The sequence below is a fragment of the Acipenser ruthenus genome, chromosome 9, assembly GCF_902713425.1.
Source record: "Acipenser ruthenus chromosome 9, fAciRut3.2 maternal haplotype, whole genome shotgun sequence".
Lineage (NCBI taxonomy): Eukaryota > Metazoa > Chordata > Actinopteri > Acipenseriformes > Acipenseridae > Acipenser > Acipenser ruthenus.
Window position 1 is genome coordinate 2,700,326 of NC_081197.1, and position 25,631 is coordinate 2,725,956.

At 38.1% G+C, this 25,631-nt stretch overlaps 1 protein-coding gene across 1 annotated transcript; it reads left to right on the forward strand.

Moving 5' to 3' along the window:
- The first annotated feature begins 7,228 nt into the window (after positions 1-7,228).
- Positions 7,229-19,834, forward strand: LOC117406954 (protein CIP2A homolog). Its single transcript, XM_034011430.3, has 22 exons — positions 7,229-7,572; positions 7,688-7,790; positions 8,088-8,235; positions 8,408-8,520; positions 8,827-8,921; positions 9,323-9,419; positions 9,625-9,747; positions 9,918-10,063; positions 10,289-10,364; positions 10,673-10,891; positions 11,249-11,408; positions 12,421-12,562; positions 12,892-12,991; positions 13,544-13,662; positions 14,767-14,965; positions 15,399-15,473; positions 15,862-15,972; positions 16,652-16,848; positions 17,213-17,326; positions 17,762-17,844; positions 18,002-18,141; positions 18,683-19,834. The coding sequence occupies exons 2-22, from the start codon at positions 7,689-7,691 to the stop codon at positions 18,851-18,853; spliced, it is 2,730 nt and encodes a 909-aa protein (XP_033867321.3). The 5' UTR covers positions 7,229-7,572; position 7,688; the 3' UTR covers positions 18,854-19,834.
- The last annotated feature ends 5,797 nt before the right edge of the window (positions 19,835-25,631 follow it).

The window sequence follows — 25,631 nt, forward strand, 5'->3', positions numbered from 1 at the left end:
ACAGTGTGTGTATATATATATATATATATATATATATATATATATATATATATATATATATATATATATATATATATATTCTGCCTTATTCTCAAAGCTATTTAACCTTGATGGATTCAATAACATGTGGCATTTGTGAAACTGCTTACAATGGAAACTCTGCTTTGTAATGAAGCAAAGTGTCTGCAATGTTATTCCAGTGCTGCTCTTCCCTAACAAGACGGAACACATTACCTCGTTTGTAGCATATGCTGTAAACTACAAGATCATTTTTCAAATTGTATGTATGTATGTATTGTAGTTTCATGAACCACACACTTTAAATTATATATGGTTTCAAAAGTGAGACAGACTGTAATTTGTGACTTATTTTCTTCTATTTTTTTGGTGTAAGTGATCCTACACTTGAATATGATCCTTCTTAAGATTTTTTTTTGTATGTATATTATGAACTAAAGTGTGGTTGGTCACCTCTGAAAATAAAACTGTGCTTCAAAGAGTCTTGGCTGTGTACATGCTTAATAAATGCTGTAGATAAGTATAAACATGTGGAAGACATGTGAAACATCTGGTCACCTCGCTACAAAAAAGATATTGCTGCTCTAGAAAGAGTGCAAAGAAAAGTGACCAGAATTATTGGCATGGCATATACAGACAGGCTAAAATAATTAAATCTATTCAGTCTTGAACAAAGAACACTACGCAGTGATCTGATTCAAGCCTTCAAAATCCTAAAAGGTATTGACAATGTTTACCCAGGGGACTTTTTCAACCTGAAAAAAGAAACCAGGGGTCATAAATGGAGATTAGATAAAGGGGCATTCAGAACAGAAAATAGGAGGCACTTTTTTACACAGAGAATTGTGAGAGTCTGGGACCAACTCCCCAGTAATGTTGTTGAAGCTGACACCCTGGGATCCTTCAAGAAGCTGCTTGATGAGATTCTGGGATCAATAAGCTACTAACAACCAAATGAGCAAGATGGTCCGAATGGCCTCCTCTTGTTTGTAAACTTTCTTATGTTCTTATGTTCTTAATAACTGTAGCCTCCAGTATTTGTGTGTTATGCTTTATATAAAAGACAATATGCAGCAACAATGAAAAACACTGTATATATAAAAGTGCTATAAATACAGCACAACAAGCGCGTGTAGCATGTCTACCAAACTTTCATCACGAGACGCACATTATTAAAGAATAATCTGAGTTTAACCCTTATATACATAGGCATATATATATATATATATATATATATATATATATATATATATATATATATATATATATATATATATACTGTATATGAACATTAGAACATAAGAAAGTTTACAAACGAGAGGAGGCCATTCGCTGGAAGACGAGTAGAGAACGGAACTGAAAAGCTGTATTCATTCTCTAACACCTTGACCTAAGCCTTGACCTCACAGAAACATGTCCAGCTGCACACTCGATGCGCACCTGTTTTCACAGCCACTGTGTAAGTGAAGTCACACTTATGTTTCAAAGTCCCCCTATCTGCCGTGTTTACTTGTTATGTCACAACAGTATTCTCAAAAGGCATCGGGGGCCCTGGTCAAGTGTGCATGCTGTTTTCTCTTCAGGGTAGACAGGAGAGGCCCAGTCTCACTTCAGCAATGTCCAATCAGAGATCAGGGCTGAACCTTAAGCATTCAAACGCCTAGGACATTTTGAAGAGTTCATTTTCTTAGAGTATTACTGTCCCCTTATCTTTCTATGAGGGTTGCAATCGTTTTGAGTGCAGTTTCTTCAGTCCGTGATATGTAGTATCTGTTAGCAGCTTTATACGTAGATGTTTTTATGCCTGTGTAAATATTTATAAATGTCTCGCGTGAGAGTGGCTGAGGCTCTCAAGCCCAACATCCTGGTTGAGGTGGAAAAGAGGTGCTAAAGAGCCGTGACCGTGCTGAATTTATTACAAACCATTTCCATTGTTTAAATGTTACAAAACCAACACGCAAACAGACCTGAGAGAGTGTTGAAAAGACACTGAATTACATCAGCTACCTTAGTTTGGTTCTAGTCCTGGAGAATTGTAGCAAGTACCACACAATTGCATTCCATGCATTTGTGAGATTTTAATTTCTATTCAAATTTTTAGTCTGTGGAACAATGTCACCAGTTCCATTCTATGAATCATATGCACCCTACAGTGGGTGTAGCCGTCGCAGAAATCCACCAGATTGCCTATCGACAGAAACAAGCTCTCTTAGAACCACATTCACAGATCCTAATCTGCACACACATGGTTTTTGCATCTCAACGATTCCATTGACAGGAGTTCATAAAGATCAGAGACATTTCTGTATGTTGCTGATGAAGTGTGAACCACACACATGTTTTTATTGTGTTTTTTGTGCATTGTAATTGTCTTTTTATTGTTTTCCAGGACCCATTTGTAAACAAGGCCTAGGCCTCAATGGATGAATCTCCTGGTTAAATAAATACATAAATAATATAGTAAATGAAATTAAAATGAATTCGGACCCCTAGCATTTAGGTGCTGGCTGGATAATATTTGAGATGTGTTTTGTTGGCTGTACCAGTGTTCTGTCTGGTAAGTTTTAGAAAGGGATGTTGAAAAATGTCCCGTTTCAGAGGATCTGCTCTGAAGAAGTACAGACTGGTAGGTTTTGCTGAAAACACCTTTCACAGAGATGCAGGAACCAACAAAGCAGAACGAGAAAGTGAAAAGAATGCACAAATCAAGAGGAAAATGGGCATTACATTTGTATCTAGAGATGACCTGGAAAGAGTGTGTCCTGGAAAGAAAGACACAATCACACTGAGGAAAACTCAGAAACACAAGAGGCTCTTTGTGCACCAGTGACAAAGCTCTTAAAGTTCAAGCAAGAAAACACAAAGACTAAATACCATGTTGCTTTCTTTTTATTTGATCAATTTTTAAAAGTAAAATGGAGTACAGACATACCGTTGTCTTCAACGACACAACAAGATCTTCACCAACATTTAAATGTCCAAACACTATTTATCACAAATCTGCGTTTTAATATGCAGAATGTCCAACTAACATGTTTGTAGTTGCATATGATTTGCTTAATTCTACCTCTTTATTATATATTTTTTGTATTTTATATTAACAATGCATTTCATATAAAAACATTTCCCTCACATTTTTAAATTGGCATGTTGGTTAGGACATAACCACCTTAAAAAAACAACAAAAAGATAAAAAAAGTGAAACTAATCAATCTATTTGTAAAGTGTACATAAAGAGAATCTGATTGAAGTCTGTTTCATCCATATACCTACTAAAATATGCAAAATCCTTTCATTTTAAAATGACGTGTCGGTGAGGACTTTTCACTCACTTTGCATTTCAAGGGTCCCTTTTTAAGAATATAACACTTAAGGTTGTGGTGATTATAAAAAGGTACTTATCTGAACAATTTCAGAAGAAAAACTGTTTTTTGGTCTTTGAATATCGGCATGTTAAATGAAAAATGCCCATTGATGCATTGTAAGTACACTATGTGAGTAATGGGTGTGCTATTACACTGTTAATACAATCTAGTTAGAGACTCTCAGAGTGGTGTTACTGTACCATTACTGTCCTTTACCTACTTCTCATGTTTGAATAGCAATAACTCAAATAGTGTGGTTTCTTAGCCTGTGTTAAGGTGCTTTCACTATATGTAGGCTAGATCAACCAAAGTGTCTTTATATTAGTGAGCGCAAGCGCCATCTAGTGCACAGCTAGTGTATTGTCAACAAAACTAAATGCATTTTGATCCACGGTGGCAGGACACTAGATGGAGCTGGCTCTAACATCTACAAGGCTTCTGAACACACGGTCAAACAGCTTCTCAACTTAACACAGACTGCTGTTAAAGATATTGCTGCAGCAGTGAGAAGCACGCAGGAAGAATGATTGAAAACGTCACAAGCAGGCAGTGATAGAATCGGAGGCTCTTTGAATGTGGTCAGCACTGTCTGGAACCTTGGTTTCCTTTCATCTCTGTGGCCACGCTCTCTTTGCTTCCGTACAGATAAGAGAGAAGAACAACCAAGAGCATTCTTTGGTGGCATGGTTTCCTTTATACAAAAAAACAATTTTTTTTTTACTTTGCCTGCAAACAGATGGTGGTGCAGAAATGAGATATACAATTGATTTTAGACTTCAGTAAGGATATTAGATGTGTCCAAAAACTTTGAGAAGTAAGAAAGATCAAACGTTGGTAACTAGTTCCTTAGTGCACTTGCTCAACACCCCAACATTTCTAATAAGAAACATTGCTGCTAAAGATCGCTCTGTCCAGCACAAGAAGGGGACATTTCAGTGTCTGTTGTTAGTTTTACATTTATTATTATTATTATTATTATTATTATTATTATTATTATTATTATTATTATTATTATTATTAGTATTATTTATTTATTTATTAGCAGATGCCCTTATCCAGGATTACTTTCAGTCGTAAACAAAAATACATTTCAAGAATCACAGTACAAGTACTACAATTAGGAGCAAGTTAAAAAATACAATGACTTTGGTTCTAGCAAGTACAAGTATAACAAAATACCATTTAATAACGGAGCAGATAACAGTGTCAGTGATAGTTACAACACTTGTGACAGATTACAGTACTCTAAAGTACAGGATTAAATGCAGTAAAATAGGGGGCAGTTAAGAGCAAGTAAAGTGCATTTAAGGAAGAGTGATAAGTGTCCAGAGGAGAATATATATATATATATATATATATATATATATATATATATATATATATATATATATGTGTGTGTGTGTGTGTGTGTGTGTGTGTGTGTTTGTTTTTATTTTGTTTGATAATTCACTGACAGTGAAAACAGAATGTCTTTAAAAGGTGGACATAAAAAAAAAAATCTACAATTTATCATTGACTGTTTTTCGGGTAAGCATGGCAAGGAAACAAGGTCATGATTTTGGCCAATCAGAGAGCATTATAATACTATGCACATGCTCTTGCCTGCAAAGGAACCATATACTGTATCTGGAAGCAATGTGTCAGTTAACCCTTATATGCATGGCGACCTCATATGGGGATGGATGAACAAACTTCTTGTCTTTATAGGGAGACATATGGAAGACGAAATGTGCACAATGACCTCATCAGAGGATGCTATCAACTCCCCCACCCCACCCCCATATAAAGCAATGGAAAAAAGTGAAAGAATTTTCAGTGAAAAATATATTTATTATGTGTCCAAAACTACTTTTTTCAGCTATTTGCAATATTTCATACATTAAAGGGTTCAAAAGCCTTTCTTCTACCTTAAAAGTAACCACATGGTTTTCACAAAAAACAAACAAACAACTTAACAATTGCGTACCAGAAGCTGGCTTCTAATACTGAGAGCAACAGCACAGGAAGTGTGACGTATGCTTAGGCTGACCACTTTCCATGATGCAAACATGAAAAGGTGAAAGCAAGCGTCCACACTGAAAACCTCTAACTGGGGCTGTGTGTAAGAGGTGGAACACGGGGCTCATGGAACTGATGACTCAGGTCTGAGTGCAAAGCCGTCTTTTAAAGCAAGGCTGTTATTTAGAAAGACAATTTGTCATGTGAACATATAAAAAATATTGTAACTGCATTCACCAAAAGGGCAAGGTTTGGTAAGCTCCAATTTGTTTTAGTTTCACTTTAGATAAACCTGACTTTGGAGAAGTAGTGCAGGAGTCTTTCCGTCTGTGCAGACGTACAGGTACAACAATGCTGTATGATCCTACATGGCTTGCTTGTTATAAAGGGACCTGCAAGGCCAGTGAAAACCAGGAAGGTGTACACAGCCTGTGCATGCATTATACTATGGCACTGCTATACAGTAATAAGAATTTCCCCGTTTTCAGTTTTAGGTTGAAATATGCAATTACCTTAACTTAAAGAGAATATGGTGACTGAACTGCTCTCTCACCCCAGGACAGGCTTGAGGAATGCTCCCTTATACAGCCCATCCCAAAAGAACTCCAGTAAGGTTCTCTGTATTTCAACAGAGACACAGGGGGGTCTGTGCCACAGCATTGAGGTGACCAGGTTATTGATTACTCTGCCCCTATAGCACAGTGTGGTGACGAGCCACTTCCAGCTCTGCAGTCTGCCCTTCATTGGGTAAACACATCCCATCTCAGTCACTGTCTGAACATTCCGATTATCAGTCACAGCTACAGCGATGTCATTTGCATAAGCCACCACTTTATTGGGTTCAATAATTAAATTGGGAATAGACAAACCAGTTGATAGTCTATGAATGAGGGGCTCAACGGAGGGAATATAACATTCCAGACTGGGAGCAGCCCTGCCGGATTCCTCTCTGCACTGGGAGCTCAATAATAAAAAAAAAAAATTATTTCATTTTGGTGCCCTCCGAATTCTGCCTACTCTGCCTATCGCTAAGGCCGGGCCTGCATGTGGTCACTGTGAACTGGGAGAAGACCAGACAGAGATGCACTTTCTATTACACTGCAGTAAATAAGGGACACATTCTTTTAAAAAATTGCAATTTCTCTCCAGCAATTCCAGTAGAGAGAGGCAGTCCTGCTGGGGGAGGGACACACAGCCCCACGTTTTACATTCCTATCTCTTTATTTAATTATTCCTTTTCATTATTTACTTTTGATATTGATGTTCATAATGTACTTTTTATATTATATACTGTACTTCGTAACTGCTTTGGCAATACCAGTACCGCTAATATTGTCATGCCAATGAAGCACCTTTGAATTGAATAAATACAAATTTAGAAAAACTTCAAATCCCATTAACGCTTTAGGAGGCTCTGTTACACAAGTGGCAACCTCAGTGTCTGGCCTGGATAAAACTGCTCGACTTGCAGTTGTGAACACGGCCGGGTACTGCAGGTGAAGCAGATAGCAGAAATGCAGCTGCTGTACTATGCCACTAGAGACACCTAGTGGTGGACAGTAATATTGCATGACAGCTCAACCACCTCATTTACCATCCAATGAAACAAGACATCTGTAGCAAAAACATCCGTACATACTTAATCACAATTCTGTTTGTGTAAAAAATACATAATACCGTTTCCTGTAAAGGTTATCAGTGTAACAAAGACACAATGTACACCGTTCAACTAAAGACTGCCGCATCATTGGTCAATTCAGACACAGAAACCCGCCTTCCTACGTCGTTATTGGGCCACCATCAATCACTCAAAAACCGGACTTACAACCTTTGCGTCATTACGTCACACAGGAAAAACTGCAAAACCGAGGGGTGTGGAAAAAGAGAAAACAGTTGAATGATCTTGATTTATTAGATTAATGGTCCACATTACATCAAAATGTTCGTTCTTTAGACGCAAACACATTTCTCTGAATTGGTTTAGAAAGCGTGTTCCATCATAAAGTCTTATTTACATTGTCCAGATTTCCTCGGCCCTTCCTATTTCTGCAGTGGACTATACCATATTTCAAAACCAAAGCGGGGATTTATCATTCCGGTTAGGAAGTGAAACGGTTGTTTATTTCGGTTGAATTTGATCAATAACATTAGTGGAATTGGTGTAAAACTATTCATGAGAATTGCTTTAAATGTAAGTCATTTTTATTTTATTTTATAGTTTTTTTTTTTTTTATAAGTAGTAATATCGACCATTTATTATTCTTGGAAACATTTGTGTGAAAACTGTCTTTGTTATTCATTTCTAGAATGGATTCCACGTCGTGCTTGAAGTCTCTGTTACTGGCGATCAATCAGTATAAGAACAACAAGTCTGTGTCCAATGCAACGCAGCTTCAGAGACAACTGGATGTGAGGATTATTATTATTATTATTATATTTATATTTTTCAACACCGGTCGGTCTGTAACTGCTTTGGTGTCAGCGTTACAGCGGTGTTAAATTTTGTACTGTAATTATTCTGCCAGATTATTTACGTGACGTGCTGGCCATGCTGTTGACAGTTTGAATTCAGAATGCTATTTCTGTTTCAGATTTTATGGCTGTCCTTGTCTTTGTTGTTGTTGGCGAGCTCAGATTGAATGAATTGCTATTCTCGAGCTGCAGGTGCGGTTTACACAGGTTTTTTTTTTTAATGATTTGTTTTAGGTTATTTCGGGACTGAAATCCACCAGACTGTTTTCATCAAACCAAGTTCTCCCAAGTGAATGTCTGAGCTGCCTCATTGAACTGGCTGGAGACCCGAACACCAACACATCCTTAACTCTGAAAATCATTGGGCTGCTGTCTCATTTAGGTATTACATGCTTTTTCTATTAAAAACACATTTATTAAGCTGCAACGTCTGATCTCCCTCCTCTATAAAAGCTGCCCTATAACAGGATTGGAAGTATGGAAGTTCAAGAAGGACTCGCAAACTTTTCGCACTAATATTAAACTGTTACAATACATTTCCTCTTTTAATTTAGCATCAGAGGAGGAGACCAGAGAGGCCCTGCATACCAGCTACAGTCTCACCAGTGCACTGGCATCAGTCATTCATTGCAACAGCTCAACTCCCAGTGAGCCGGTTGTGTTGCAGGTATCCTGTGCTATTTTTTTCCCTTTATATCGCTAGCTAACTAAAACTCCCCATTCCATGCCCACCCCGGCTTCAGCTGCAGCCAGGCTGTGAGTCGGAGACACAGATGTGGGTATTAATGCTGTTGTAAAGAAGATCCAGGATGAATTCCACAGGTTCTGCCAACCTGAGACTACTGGCATTGATTATTATTATTATTATTATTATTGTTATTGTTATTATATAGTCCCTGTGTTTAGTAAATCGACAGGCTGTGTGTTTGAAAGCTGGCTCTGTGTTTTAATGTCATTTTGTTTTTCCACGCAGTGTATTCAGCTCTTGCAGAGAATCACCTACAATGTAAGGGTCTTTCACTCAAGCGCGAACATCGATGAGCTGCTAACGTTTCTCATGTATCACATGTAAGTACAGCATCCTGCTGTTTTTACTTGTTCCCGAAGCATTGGCAAAAAAATATAGGCTTCTATTCAGTAGGAATAATAAGTCTAGCAGGTTAAATTGTAGCAATGCATGAAGCATCATCAGATTAATTTACAAGCCCAAAGATAATATGCTGTTTACTGTCTGGAACGTGCATTGAAGAGTTTACACTGCCAGCATTTATGATGTCACTATTCTTAGCATGTCCTGTTGCCCACAAATTGGCAACTGGAGTTGGTTGTCATCTGCACTTAATGTGCCGGAAGTTAACAGTACTCCTTTCCTGGTAGATGAGATTTGGGTGGTGTTGAAGTGACACAGTTTGTAAAGAGGACCTGTGTTGGTAACTGTTTGTTTATTTATTTATCTGTTTGCACCGTAGCCAGTCTCCTGATGATGAATTAACGATGCCATGCCTTGGACTCATGGCAAACCTCTGCCGGCACAACATGTCTGTTCAAGCCCATATCAAGTCTTTGGTAAGAGTTGCTTTTGTTGTGGATATTTAGGATCAATAAGAAAAAAATAAAAATAGGAAGTGAAAGCCATTCAGTAAAATTACTTATCAAGTGCTTTCTGAAACTCGTGCCTGTATTTATTCATATTGAGGTCCAATATGCACATTTTATTACCTGCAGCAAATGATTCATTGATTTTTTTTTTTTGTTATTGCCTCTGTTCCAGAATAACGTCAAAGGGTTCTATCGGACCCTGATCACTTTTTTGGCCCACAATAGGTTGACTGTGGTGGTGTTTGCACTTTCCATACTAACAAGCCTCACTATAAATGAAGAAGTTGGTGAAAAGGTAGGTGGTGCTTTCTTGGCCATGAACGTCTTTCTGTAAAGTTAGTGAGAAAGAGTCCATGTACAATCTCTTAAATTGTCTGCAGCAATGTAAACAAAGTTTAAACACATTTAAATACATCTTTATTCAGTGTAAAAACAAATTTTGATATTTGTGATTTCTCATTGCAGCTTTTTCATGCAAAGAATATTCATCAAACCTTTCAGTTAATATTTAATATTATTGTGAATGGAGATGGGACGCTGACCAGGCAATATGCGGTTGACCTTCTGGTGGATCTTCTGAAGAATCCCAAGATTTCAGATTACCTGACCAGGTGCAGTGATACAGTGAAGGGGAAGCAGGCTTGTATAGTGTCTGTATTGCAGGTGTTAATGCCATGATTTCTGGGGTTTGCACCAGGGCAAAGTTTATCTGTCTTCTTACTGGTTTAAAAAAGATGAAACAGGTTTAGTGTTTTATTAGATTGAATCCACTCATGTATATTTACAGAGTAAAGCTGTGAGTAGTGTATTTTAATCATGTAACCTCTTTATTGCAGATATGAGCACTTTAATTTATGCCTCTCCCAGGTATTGGGTCTGCTTCATGGGAAGGACCCTGATTCTGCAGCAAAGGTAAACGAACATTTAAAATCTGATCTCACTGTATATGTATAGCTGTTTTAACCAAACTATCTTACTCCTCTGCGACGTTCTTGACTTATTTCACTAAAACCTTGGAATCCTCTTATCCTCGCATTATGTAATAGACAAAAGTGTACACAACCATTAGCATGAACATGTGAATTGATTTTGTGTAATTAGATCTTTTTGTCCTGTCATGTACAAATGTAAAGTAACTGTCCTAAAAGGGAGCACACACTTGGTGCAAGCAGTAACAACAGTGCTGCTGTTTGTAACCGTTCCCGTGCTTTCTGTTGCAGGTTCTTGAGCTGCTGATTTCGTTTTGTTCCGTTGCGAGTCTTCGTAGGCTCCTCTGCCAGGCGCTGTTCACTCCCCCCTCTGTGCGAGCCCCAAGCAGTGGCAAGAACAACAAGACTCCGGAACCAGTCATTGCTCTGATACACTGCTCCAGCCTGCCACTAGAGGGCCCCGAGAACTCCACTCTGCAGGCACTGGAGCTGCTCAAGGAGATGCTGGAGGTGTGTTAAGCAGTGTAGGAACTAACAATACCAGAGCATGTGAAGTACAAGCTTATTGAAAGCTTCATTTCTGCTGTTTCTGCGTCTGTGCTGGTCCCAGCGCTTCACAAAAACACATATAAAATGTATGGTAATGGTTTAAAAGTTTTACAGAAACAAAAATCTGTTTTGAACAACTGTGTGACAACACTGTAAAACCCAGGAGAATTACAGCAACTGAACGCCTAAAGTTTGATTAACTTTATAATATGAAGATGCCTTTTTAAATTCGAAACCTGTTTCCATACCGTCAGTGCCTGTATCTGGGCAATTGGGAGAATGTATTTCAACATTTCTTTCATTTCTATTTGAATGTAGGAAGCAATTGACTCGCCCTGTTGCAGTACGATGCATCAGTTTGTGGATCTTCTGTTGCCCGTTCTTCTGGATTTGCTGCAGACACCAGGGCAGATACTCGACGAGTCGCTTGCAAAAAAGAAATGTGCAAGAACAAGCAGAGCTATTGACATCCTGTTGGATATCCTTTCCATAGAGGTAGGGCCCTGCGAAATTCACAGGAGACTCAAAACGACAGGATTAACCTGTAATTCAGTCCTAAACCTCCAGGTGTCCGTGTTGCCACTCCAGCTAAACTGATCTAAAGAATAAATAAGAATCGACACATTCAATTCTGCATAATTAGAAAACACCCCCTAATCACGAGGGACAATTATGGCCATTCTAGAAATTGATGCATTTAAGAAAAAGCTAACCTCGAGACTTGCTGTTTTAGCAAAATCAAAAAGCATTGCTTTGAGAGATGGCACGCAGCAATATCACCGGGTGTCTCAGCTCTCCCTGACTGCATTGCATGGTAAGGGGTTAGTGGATCTGATACAGTGGGTTGAAAGCTGTAACTTTGAGTTCATCAAACATATAATCAGGTTGCAGAGTTAATAAATACACACCAAGCACTCGCACAAGAGTTGCACAGCACAGATACCAGTATAAACAAAGTGTGTTAAAACTTTCCACAAAGTTGAAATAATATTGAAAAAAACTTCCTTTTAAAATCCTGTTATAGGTATTCACAGGGATGTAAGGGGTTAAATGAATGTCAGTAGCCATCGTCAGCGTCCTGTTTATTAATCTGTTAATACGTACTTTGTTGTAATGGGATGAGCAATTCAAATGGTTAAAGTAATGTAATGGGATTGATTAATGATTGCTCATTACATGGCTTACTGTGGAGGCTATAGCGACATCTTTGGGCTGTAGGACTAAATTACAGGTTAACAAACAAGTGAAAAACGCAGGGCGCTACGTATAGTATATGATGTCTTTATTAACTTCACATTATCTGTTAAAAAGATCCACTTTTTGTACATTTCAAATAAACAAAATGTGACCTGTTTCATATTCCTGCAGATACAGTGGCTGAAAGAATTATTGTGCTGAACTGAATGCTAATTGTATCTTTAAAAGTAAAAGAAGTCAAGAACTGTTTTATGAATAGTAAACGTGTTGTGATATTTCCTTAATTCCTTTACTGCTCTGTGGAGATGAGTCATTGAAATTCCAGGTTTCAGAGAAGCTGACTGCCAGAGCCTGCGTATCACAATTGGAGTTCCAGTTTTCATCCAGTTGGATGGACGTAGGCTTTGTGAATCCTGTGGCTGATTCAGACCATGGGTACGTTTTTAAATCCCATTGTTTGCATCCCATGAATATGTTTTGTATGACATGCCCACCAATGCTCGTCCGAGTCCTTGTGTATTGATCTCAGCAACACCGTGGCTTGGTAAACCTGTTCCGTATACTCGCCACTCTGTTGCTGTGATCCACTGTCTTTAGCTACAGTATGTAGTTAAGGAAACATAACTTGAATTAAATGTAATCATCTGAGAGTACACATGGCTACAATTCAAAAACAGATACAATGCTAATCTGTTGCAGTGAGACGTTGTTTTTTGTTTTTTTTCTGTACTATTTTTTTTTCAGTTTTATGTTTTAATCAATAGCCAGGTTGGTGCTGATGTTGTGCTGAAGACATTAGATCTGATGAGCAAAATCAAACAGTTTGTGCCAAACATGGAAACAAGCTTCTACAAAATGCTTCAGGTACTTATCAACCTGCTTGTTGTTTTTCTTGAAATCCATTACTGTGTAAGGCACAGGTATGTTCTCGGCAGTGGTTCTCCATACAGATTTTTGTTTTATAAATGTCAGTAAAATCAGTATTGTGTGATTTCCTCAGTGGCCACTTTCATGCCTGTCCCCCTTTCTTTGCAAACGTGCGTGTCCATGTATAATGCACGATTCACGTTCAGGCCATGCTGACAGTCCTTCCATTGTACTTTAGCAATGTGCTACTTCATTGCCTTCATCAGACCGTGCAGTAAAGAGGTAACACTGCTGATACAGCTGTGATGAAAATGTACTCCGGAGAGGTTATTGAAAGGATCAGAATGCCGTGATATTACTGAACCTGTTTGTCACACTTGCATGTCTACATACAGTGGTTTAAGATTATGCTGATCTACTGTTTTCATGATTTTGAAATCTCTAATATTGCATAACGTGGTGATTCTCATGTCATTGTAGCAGGCAGCTGTAATAATTATTTTTTCAGCTTGTGATATAAAACATGATCGTTTGTTTCTGTTTTTCTAGGACCAGCGTCTCATTACACCCCTGTCCTTTGCTTTAACATCAGATCTCAGGCATCGTGTAGAGGCTGCATTGAGGATAGTGTTTGAAGCAGCTCCTTTACCAGACTTTCCTGCCATCATGTGAGTAATGTTTGTAAAACCGTTTAAAATAATAGCCTTGTTTATCATAGTGCCGGCCAGGATACACGCTTGAATATTCAAACAAACCACTGCTTGAAATGCATTGGTATTCGTTCATATAAAATACATCATGCAGAGGAAACCGATGCATAAATGAGATCTGAAATAAATAAGACAAATTCTACAGTACAGAGTGTTCCTCTCTTTAATAGGTAATTTGTGTGTGTGTGTGTGTGTGTGTGTGTGTGTATATATATATATATATATATATATATATATATATATATATATATATATATATAAATATATATATATATATAAATATATTTATTTATTTTAATGTAACATGGTACAAATTAGTTTTTCAGCAGTTCAAAATTTAAAAAATAATATTTGAAAATCAAAAACCCATGTTCATCCCAGCACTTGTTTATCATCCCCAGCCCTTGAGTATTGAGGTTTTGGGGATTGGATTTATTTATCAGATGCCGATTGAATCACTTCCTAATTCAGCCACACCAGGTCTTAACTCTTTCAATGGGGGATGAGAGGATCCACCCTTACAGTGGCCTCTTACACCTGCCAACCACTCAAAACCCAAGAGTAAGTAGGCCAGCTAAAGCTCCTATAAATGGCAGGAATGAATCGGTCCACTAGTACTGCCACTAAACTATCTATGATGCCTTTGACAGCGAGACCTCAGAGGGGGGCAACTCCCAAGGAAGAAGAGTTTAAACTGATCGCAAAAGCTGTCTGTTAAACCCCCAGACGTGTCTGTCGCTCTCTCTAATGTATGATGGCTTACAGTCCTTGTTGTATTAAGTGCTCTTTGGTTGGATCTTTGCTCTCATTCACACTGCAGTCCTGTAAGTAGTTCTGGAGAAGATAACTCCCCTCGAAACTGGAGATGCACGAAACACTAATGTGGATTATGCTCTGTACAGCAAACAGGCACTGACACCGAGGTGAGGGTCAGTGGTGGAGTAACTGACAGTGAAAGAGTTGTAATGACATGCTTTACAAATGCCTTGATTTTTTGCAGTGCAGAATTACTGAGTAATTGATTAAGTGGATGAATGATTGATTGGTTGATTCCCTCTGTAGGCTTGGTGAAAGCATAGCTGCAAACAACGCTTACAGGCTACAAGAGGCACAGTATTCCATCAGCAGAACCCCTGCACACGAGCTGCACGAGCAGCCATCGACGCTGGGCAAAGGATTTTCTTCACCGCACTATACCAGCAACAGCCCACAGAGATCAAACATCCAGAACCTCATCGAGAAACTGCAGGCTGGAGTGGAGGTCAGTGTTCTTTAAAAACAGTCCAGACTCCCTTTATGAGACTTTACCACAGTCATGTAGCAGTTTTCCCATGTTTTTTTAATTTGCTTTACAAGGCTTACCTATCTTTTACCATGCTTTCACTGTACCTTATTACACTTTGCTGTGCTTTTTACTGTGGTAAAGTTTTGTAAGTTTCCTAGATGAACGATGTCACCAGCATGAAATTATTTGCAGGAGCACGTAATCAGACTTTTTTTCAGCAGGGGATAATTGGGTATCAACCGTTTCAAACACGTCATGTATATGTATATATGGTATTGTTTTGGAAGGATTACCAGTTTAAGTGGCTGTAACGGATTCATTCAACTGCTTCGCTTGTTCTTGAAAACCTTTGCTTTGTATTATTAAAAATACTGAAATGAAACTTCCTGTGATGTCTCAATTCTTTTAGCTGAAAGAAGAAATCAAGGATGTGAGGGTTTCAGAATTAATGGATGTTTATGAACAGAAGATATCTGCCCTCGCTGTAAGTGTGCAGTATTTCACCTGCTAGACCAAAAGCATGTCTGTGTATAACATAGCAATTATATAACAGGTTGTGGTTCGTGGGATTGTACTGTACTTGTACTGCAGCTCAGAAGAGTTTGGAAACTGAACTTCAACACAGAACCTAAACAAACAAATCAAAATTAAATCTATAACCCTTCCTGCATTGTTACTCCATATTACCACAAGAGGGAGCCGTTTGCAAGCTCTGTAAATGCACTGAGGATGAGTAAAATAAACCTGGCGCCTCGTTAATGACCCTCTTAAGAGAGGAGAGTTATTTATTTCAGACTCCGTTTTATGTATTTGTTTTGCATGCTATCTTTTGGATAGTCGTTTATTGTACAGAGTATTTCTTTGTTTTTCAGTCGAAGGAGGGCCGGTTGCAGGATCTTCTGGAAGCGAAGGCTCTGGCTCTAGCTCAGGCAGACAGACTGATTGCTCAGTACCGGTGTCAGAGAGCACAGGCAGAGGCAGAGGTCAGCAGGTGCTCAGTAATCACAAGGATTGCCCTTCTTATTGAAGCTGTCTGGTATTTCCAGGGCTTGAAACTCACACTAGCTCTGCACCCTGTCCGGGCTGTTTCGGTATTTTATTGAAATGACCGATGGCAGGAGTTTGAACAATCAGGCCCCTTGTAAACATGCTCTGAACTGATAGCACTTCTCTGCCTGTAGTTTTACTAACAGGAGGTGCCCATTCAGCTAGAAACAATGTGTTTAACATCCAACTCGTGCATCAGGTAAGTAATATACTTAATTGAAGCAAGTTCTGAAACCCAGGGCTGGTTGCAGGACTAGTGTGTGTTTCAAGTCATGTATATCATTTTGAAAGTACGCTTTTTGAACCTGTTATTGTGGGAAAGTTAAAGCAGTAGAGAAGTCTGATTTTTGCAATAAAAGTATTACTTAATTGTTACTTCTCTACGCAGTCAACGTTATTGTTATGCTTTTTAATTATGAGCAGAAGTCAGAATGCTTTGTCTGTTGGCTTAGTAATCATCAATAGAAGAAAATCTTCAGACACCACTGACTGATCTTGCAATCAGTGAGGTTTTGTTACAGACACTGTAAGATGCTGGAGGGCAACACAGATAATCCAATGAAGTCTGCGCTTATTGATGTTCTACTTACAATATTGTTATCATTGTTGTATAAGGCGCGGAAGTTAGCTGCACTCCTGAAGGATGCTGAGCGGAACAATGAAGAGCTTGGTGCGCTGCTGAAGAGTCAGCAGTTGGAGTCTGAGCGTGCAAAGACTGACATTCAGCAGCTTTTCAATCATAACAGGAAGCTGCAAGCAGTGGCTGAAGAGCATGAGTCCTTGAAGGGGTCGTTCACTGAGGTGGTGCAGAAGTAAGCAGCTGTTTTGTTCATTTTGAGTCTAGTTGAAGTTGGTTATAGAGGGTTCAAGACTGTGACGCATTTGGACATGAAATAGAAGATCATATGAAGTAAACACATTTATAAAGTAGTTTATAGTTCACTGTATACCCCTACAGAGGTGTACCTACTTGCATCAGTGCAGAGCTGCTACAAACAAGGCATTAGGAGGAGGTTCCTAGAAGTAGTGAAGCATCACAACCATGCTGTTGCCTGTAGCTGCAGCTGGACTCTGTGCCCAATAGCCTGATATGTCATAAACCTTTCTTTTAAAAATTGCTTGCATTGACTAAAGCATTTTATTTTCTTGTCCCTGTCCCCCGTCCCTCGTCCCCAGGCTTGACGCATCTGAAAAGCAGTTGAAGGAGCTCCAGGTTTCTCACAATTCCCTCAGCAAACAAGCAGAGGCGCTAAAGAAGCACAATGAGAATGTTAAGCTGCAGCATGACAAGTGAGTCCTGTTGCATTGTGAGCGTTCATCACGAGGAACGACAGCACGGGCCAAACAAGTCACCTGCCATCTCATCAGCAGCTTCTCCAGGCATTGCTGAGCTGCTTTTGATATGCATGGAGGAAAGACACATTGTTTAAAACGTATAAAACCAAGCCCTGACACTCTATTTATATATATATGTATTATTATTATTTTTGAAATTTTTTTTAGGGGTGGTTAATGTCATTCAATTTGAAAGAGAAAATGAATCGTTCTCAAACCAATATTTTAAACCTCCTTTCATAGTGCGTAATTGATTTCTTAGCAATGTAATTTCCTGAATCTATCCTGAATTGAAATTGTGATTTTGTATTATATGTATATATGCATACATTTTAAGTACACCACTCATACACTGCAGTATATTTTGATTTGTTTTGCAATCTCTTTTAGAACCATGGCACAACTTACAGAGATGGAAGATAAACGTAAACAATTAAGCAGGGAGATACAGGAAAAAGAAAGCAGAATATCAAGTAAGTGATCTCTTATTAAACTTTCCTTCGTCCTCTGGTATGGTTTAAAAATCAAAGTGGTAGCTAATAGAGCAGACTCTGCAGGGTATATATAATGTATATACACACGCATACAAATGGCACTGAATTAGTTTAATTCTATGTTTTTCCATTAAAGACTTGCAACAGAAAATCAGAATTCAAGAAGAAAAAACAAAACAGCAGGAGAAAGAAAAAGATGAAATGGAAGAAACAATTGAGATCCTCCGGAAAGAACTGAGTAAAACGGAGCTGGCAAGAAAAGAGCTGAGTATCAAGGTAGCGGGTCAGAATAAGAGCTGCATGTTGAGGCAGCACAAGCAACACATGCACTGTGGGGTCCTTTCTCTCTAAAAGAGCAAGCTGATTAACTTCTGTTGTGCAATAGTGTAGCTACTGTGAGTGCTGAATGTTGGTACTGGCACAGGATGTTTTCAACCTTACCAGTAGAGGGGGCTGCTGGTCTCATGGTTAATTACAATGAGTGTTAATATCCGAGTGATGCAGCACTGCAGGAGCTGAGACCATAGCCATGAATTCATATACACTCCATGTGCAGATATTGTTTTTAATTTGTTTACCATGCCAGTATCCAATCCACACTCTACATTGATTACAGCATGTGTGGATATATATTCCCAAGCCAAGTAACTTCATGTCAGCCCCAATATGCTTTTATACTGAAAGCAATACTGTATCTACATGTGATTGTCTACACCTTTAGATGCAGCATCACTTTCCTGTTCTCATTGTTGCAAAGGAGAGGTGCATTTCTATTTGTGTGTTTTCATTTCTTTCCCGGTGGTCTGTGCTTTCGTAGGCATCGTCTTTGGAGATTCAGATGTCTCAGATGGAAGTCCGTTTAGAAGAAAAGGAGGCTGTGATTAAATCCCAGAGAGAAGAAATGAACAAGCATTCCCATATGATAGCCATGATCCACAGCCTGAGCAGTGGGAAACTCAAGACTGACACTGTGAACCTCAGTCTTTAACACTTCAATAGGAGTCTTGATGGGGAACGGGAGGTTTGGACTAACTGTAGATGTGAGTTAGCGCTAACCCAGCACGGTATCACAATGCTGGCATCGGAGATTGTATTTTCTCAAGGGCACAAAACCATGCATGAAGAAGAAGTATGACTGTCTGGCAGCATTTCTTAAAGAAACAAAGCTGCTGTCCAGCTTACATTTTCTATTCCCTAATCCTGTGTGTGTCTCATTCTAATCTCTCTTGAAAAATATGCTGTTGTTTTTATGTTTGTTTTTTCTTTTCTTTATTTACAATAAAACCCTTTTGGCCGAATGATTTTAATAAACACTTGAAGAAATTCAGTGTCACCAAAACAGTTTTAGAACATCTTAAACAAAAATGAAATCACAGAGGATTGGTATAAAGATCAGTTTATCAATATGCTTTTTCAATGAGTGCTTATTGAACACATTTGCGTATACAGTATAGCGCACATTGTAAGCAGATGCTGCTGCTGCTGCTGTGCTATACTTTATGTAAGCAGGGGAGGATGGGTTTATGTAAGTATAGCATAATCCTTAGGGTACTCATCCTAATCTGTCCTAATATATGGATTAGAACAGAGTAAGAAAAATATATTTTACTGAAAAGCAGCTGTCACATGCTGCTAGGAATCTGACTTTCAGCCTGAAATTATTATTTTATTATCATTATGATAAATAAATAGAATAGACATGCATTTAGTGAAATCCGTTCAATGGAAATTGCTATGTATTCTATGAAAATCTGTGATGGTTCATTCTGTCGTGTAATATTAATAGGGGTGGTGTAAAACAGCAGCTTGTGAGAATACTGTCGCATGTTTTTCTCTCTTTGATTATCCACTTCCTGTGTGTTTTTACACAAGAGCTTGCAGTTAATCTAACAATCTGCCATGTATCGTTACTGCATGGTGTTTTTTTATTATTGTATACTCTTAGAGGAAATTAACCAGAGAATTAGCATGGTTTGTATTTTAACAATTTTAAATATTATTAAAATGTATATATTAACTTGAATGTATCTTTGTTATTATATGGAATTTGAAGTCTTCTTTCTGAGAGTGTACACCTTTTTCTGCAGCTTATTGTAACAAAGCAGCACAAGGGTCAGCCTCCGTGCTGAGATCTCTGCATAATCAGATCAGTGTAATCTTGTTACAGGTGAAATCCTGCAGCACAGCACATCAAACAAGCCCCATTTCAACCACCAGAATCACCACAAAATCCTGGTCTGGTTAAAAGTAGCTAATACCCTGATAATAATAATAATAATAATAATATTAATAGTAATAATAATAATAATAATTTTTTTTTTTTTATTATACCTGTTTATTTTCTTTTTAATGTCTTATGATTATGCCTCCAAGCCACAGAATAAACAACATTAGATAGATAGATAGATAGATAGATAGATGGATAATATAAATATATCTCACCTAAAGGTATCATCTCTTGAGCTATTGATTAAGAAGACAAAGAATCAGTAATTGTAAAAACAGACACAAGTATTACCTGGGCTGTAAACAGATACACAGTATATAACCTAAAATTAAAACATTAATTACATACGTGATTACACATTGAAAATCATTCAAACTTATACTTGTAAAACTGTCATAATATACAACATTTATTCAACTTTCTCACTATATATCATCGGTCACTTTAAGAATTCAATCACAAAATATAGGAAAAGTACCAACAAGAAACTGTTGTCCTAAAGCACATGATGATCAGATCTCAGATAATAAAGCTCTGGAACTAAAAATAAAAATCACTTATTAAACATTCACTGAGCAAAACAGTGAATACATTTCATTTCAATCCAGTGAGCCAGTTCTGAAAATAAGGCCCTTAGTACTGCATGGACAGAGCTGTGGATGTCTTGAGTTAAGGGAAGTCTTTTTAAAAGGTAGAATTAGTTACTACACAGTTTTAAATAACAATGCTGTTTTAGTGCAGGTGGGGGTCATTGTATTTTAACTGCTGTGCTAATAATTCTGGAGTCACGGACATCAGTGCTGTGATTATTCAAATCCCAAAAAAGATTTATAATTAAACACTAAACCGTCTCATTGTCAATCAGTCAGTTGCTCTCCTGTTCATGATGTCACTGTGACTGTGACAAGCACCAGCCCTTCTGAAGACCTCAAAGTTTAACAATCTGGGAACAACTTAATCTCAGCTGAGTGTATTTGCTCTTGCTAAGCAAGGTCTTAATCTTTTTTTCTAGGATGACTTTTACTTATGTGTGCCATTTCCACGATTTCTTCCATTTTGAGAATCCTATGCTAAATAAGAATAGAGGTTAAAACAATATATAGTAGGGAAATAAATCTGACAATTTTTTTTTTTTGTTATCAAGAAATACAGTATATGTATAAAAGAAGATAATGTTAATACAATCGTATAAACATTAGATACAAGCAAGCAAAGACGCGCAGGTCCCAGCATGCCCTGATGTATACGTTTGTATCATAACAGACCTCCATGGAGTCAAATCAAAGAATTGACTGACGATTCATTTCCACCCCATTTCTTATACTCTCTTCCAATCAGTATGGATCCACCCTGCTATCACACACCTTCAACACACCTCCTGGTAAGGGTGGAAACTCACCCAAATCTCACATTCTATAGTGCGTCACATTTAAGCATTTTAACCTAATCTGTTAGAAACTGTTTCAAACTAGTCCTTTGTTTGTGGTGTTCTGTTTTCACACTGTCTCCACTCCTCCACCCATCTTGATTAGACACCTGCTAACTTTGGCGCTCTGCCCATATATATATATATATATATATATATATATAGAGATAGATAGATAGATAGATAGATAGATAGATGATTGTGGCAAAGTGGTTTGCAGTGTGCAGGTGTAGTGGTGATGTGACTGTGAAACAGAAGACAGACAAAGTTCACAATCCAAATGGGTTTTGTTTTATATCCTGGTCTGGTGACCACAAAGAATAATCCCAGGCAATACACAGCAATGTGTATTGCACTGTTCCAAAACAACGGGTTGCAGTCCCGAAATAATAAGACACAGTTCGTAATTAATAGAACACAGTATAACACACACAGACACCTGTCCAGAGTGAGGGCTATCGTGCTCGTGGTGAAAACACAATTTCTCTGTTAACAATGGTGCAGTGTTGTCCGGGTTTAGTGCGGGCCTGTAGCGACAGCTCCAGATCGTGTTAACCGTCTAATAAATAACAAACAGTACAATTAGAACCGACAAAACAAACAAACACTAGGCACGGTAATATTTCGCTCGTCCTTCATCATTATCTTAACCATAAACCAGGAACAGATCATGTAGCCACGTCCCCTTTTGTACCTTCAGTCACGCCCCCTTGGTTAGCGAGTGCAGCCGTTTCTCCTCCAATCTGCGGTTGCCACATCGCTTTCCCTCTGGAGCGATGACTTAATGTACCGCAGCTGTGCCCCCTTTCGAGATGTCTGACTTCCACCTAACCCTGGGAATGAATTGTCAGACCATCCAGTCCAGGGCCCTCTGTTCCCTTTACGCAGAGCCTTCACAGGTCAGAAGAGAGATTTATCATCAAGAATCATTCTGTCTCTGTCACAATGATATAAATATATCTTACCTAATTCTGTCCTCTCTTCAGCTATTAATTAAGAAGAAAAAAAATTGAATCAGTAATTGTAAAAACAGACACAAGTATTACCTTGGATATAAAAAAAACACAGTATATAACCTAAAATGCAAATATTAATTACATACGTCATGATATCAACATTTATGTTGGTTTAAAAAAAAAAAAAAAAAGAAAAAACACGTTCTCGCTATATATCAGTTGTAACTAAAAATTCAATCACAAAATATAGGAAAGTATGAACAAGAAACTGTTGTCCTAAAGCACATGCTGACCAGATCTCTGATAATAAAGCTCTGGAACTAAAAATAAAAATAACTTATTAAACATTCATTGAGCAAAACAGTGAATACATTTCCTGTCAATCCAGTGAGCCAGTTCTGAAAATAAGGCCCTTAGTACTGCATGGACAGAGCTGCGGATGTCTTGAGTTAAGGGAAGTCCTTTTAAAGGTAGAATTAGTTACTACACAGTTTTAAATAACAATGCTGTTTGGTGCAGGTGGGGGTCATTGTATTTTAACTGAGGTGGGCCTGTGCTAATAATCCTGGAGTCAAGCACATCAGTGCTCTGATTATCCAAATCAAAGATTTATAATTAAACACTAAACAGTCTCATTGTCAATCAGTCAGTTGCTCTCTCAGCATTGGACCTGCAAATGTTAATGAGCTTGTGACCGCATTATAAACATTGCAAGGCAATAGGTCGGTTACTGTGGGTTCCATGATGACAGAAAGTAAGTGGCTGAGGGGTGGTTTTATGCTTAGCAATGGTGTATGTTATTGTAAAGATAATGCGGGCAGCTTATTTACTTATTTATTTATCTATTTATTTATTAATATTATTTGTGGTGTGTGTCTGCACTTTCCCAATACCTAAGTGGGATTACAGGTCTGTATAAAAGCATGTTTCCAGGTGAGACTCTCTCGTGTCCCTGTTCTCTGTGCATGGAAACCACATTTTCCCAAGCTGTCTGCGAAAACACCGGGAGAACGCTACGCATGGCTAATTTGCATATCAACCTCCTCATTTCCCCTTCATTTGCATGACGGCGGGTGAAAAGAGGGTCTTCTCATAAAATAAACTCCCCCATTGGAAACACGAAATGCATAGGGCCATTTTTCATTTGGCTCGAGCACAATGTCTCGAGTAAAATTAGCACGCACATGGAAACTCCCCCATTGTCAATCAAAGATTTGTAATTAATCACTAAACAGTCTCATTGTCAATCAGTCAGTTGTTCTCTCAGCATTGGCACTGGCTGATTCCTGTTCATGATGTCACTGTGACTGTGACAAGCACCAGCCCTTCTGAAGACCTCAAGTTTAACAATCTGGGAACAACTTCATCTCAGCTGAGTGTATTTGCTTTTGCTGAGCAAGGTCTTAATCTTTTTTCTACGATGACTTTTACTTACAGTGTGCCATTTCCACGATTTCTTCCATTTTGAGAATCCTCTCCTAAATAAGAATAATAGATGTTAAAACAAAATATGTTTGTTATCCCAACAAAGAACACATTATAAAATCATACTTAAAACCACCCTATATTCACAAAACTCTAAGGACTGTTTTATGATTGTTTTTTTTTTGTTTTTTTTTCTATACTGTAGACTTTCCTGTCTCCCATTTGTTTATCTATATTTATTTACAAGATTAAAAAACACACTCTTATTTCCTACCTGTTCTTATACAGAACATATATAGCAGTCCCAATACTACAGCCAAAGCCAAAACCAATACAGTCCAAATAACAACAACTCTTATGATGCCGACACCCTCAAGGGTTCCTGCTTTTGCTGTAAAACAAATGAAGATAGTTGGTAAAAGCTGAAAAACAAAAAGCAACATTTAACTGATGTATTCTATTTTGTTTTAACTTGGCTTTTGATTTAACTTGCACAGATTCATAGCTTTTTTATATTCTTATATTCTACATTTTGCAATATTGTTATGAATAGTAACAAGAACAGAAAGATACCCCTCAAAACTGCAGACCTTTAATATAATATACTAGTACAGTACACCCTCACTATAACGCCCTTTATTATAACAAACCTTCGGCTAGAACGACCCCCCCGAAAAAAAAAAAAAAGATAAACACACACTGTCTGCATCCCGGTCAGTACGCACGGACACCTCTGCAAGTCAACTCTTTTGTCTTAATAAATAATACGTGCTGTGTAGCTGCATCCGAAACGAAAATAATTTTGTTGCAACAAAGCTGGAAACTATATTGATCGTTTGAAAAAAGTAGAAACGCAGGGATGTCTCTGTCGTGAATATGGGTTTTTGGCTTGTTCAGCAGCCATGCGGCAAAGCAAAATTGATTAAAGAAAAGAAAAAAAAAAAAAGAAACTTGAGGATCTGATGAACTTTTCACGTCAAACGTTTCATGTCGGGTTCATCTGGAATAAATCTTGCATCTTGGATTAAGATTTGGTGCACTTTGTTTGAAACAAGTCATGTCAGATTGGATATGAATAAAAATTCAGCATCAACTCGGGATTTTTGCTTTTGCACTGCGTTTTAATTCTTTAACGAATAGGATAAAGCAAAGGCAGAATACTGCAAACACGAGACGAACAGGTACGTGTAATTCTACTTGTATTCACAATCCCTTTGATATAACGAACAAAAGGCTTGGACCCCAACAGGTTCTTTATAGCGAGGGTGTACTGTATGTACACCTTTTAACACAGTAAAAGACCCTAGAAATATTGAATTAGTTAACCCAGGTTAGTCTTTTTTGAAATGGGGTTGTGATCACCTGGGAGCCACAAATATATATTTATTTTTTAAGCATTTCACAGCTGAAGATCACCCTAAATTCCATCAACCATTTTAAATCCCAGGATAACCTAGGAAAGAAGCTTTAGGAATTCAGAGCAATTCCCCAGTGGTGTACAATGCTCTAGAAACGCGTCTCCTCTTGGTGGGGTATAGGTTGATCAAACCAGCCCCTCAGTGCTGAAAGAGTTCAGGAGAAAAGGGTGACCCTTCAATTCTAAATCACATTGAACCCCTCTCTCTGCCCAGAAGATTTCCGTTTAATGTAACATGCTTCCATAGCTCACAATGCAGTATTCCAATCTGTGGCGACGGCTTAAGGGTTTAGCATGACATATCATCTACAAACC

Bases quoted from the DNA above. Each gene is read 5' to 3' on its own strand.
- LOC117406954 (XM_034011430.3), top strand. From the start codon at position 7,689: ATGGATTCCACGTCGTGCTTGAAGTCTCTGTTACTGGCGATCAATCAG. The intron at 10,892-11,248 runs GTGTGTTAAGCA...ATTTGAATGTAG, and splicing joins TGCTCAAGGAGATGCTGGAG to GAAGCAATTGACTCGCCCTG. The intron at 15,474-15,861 runs GTAAGTGTGCAG...TTTGTTTTTCAG, and splicing joins AGAAGATATCTGCCCTCGCT to TCGAAGGAGGGCCGGTTGCA.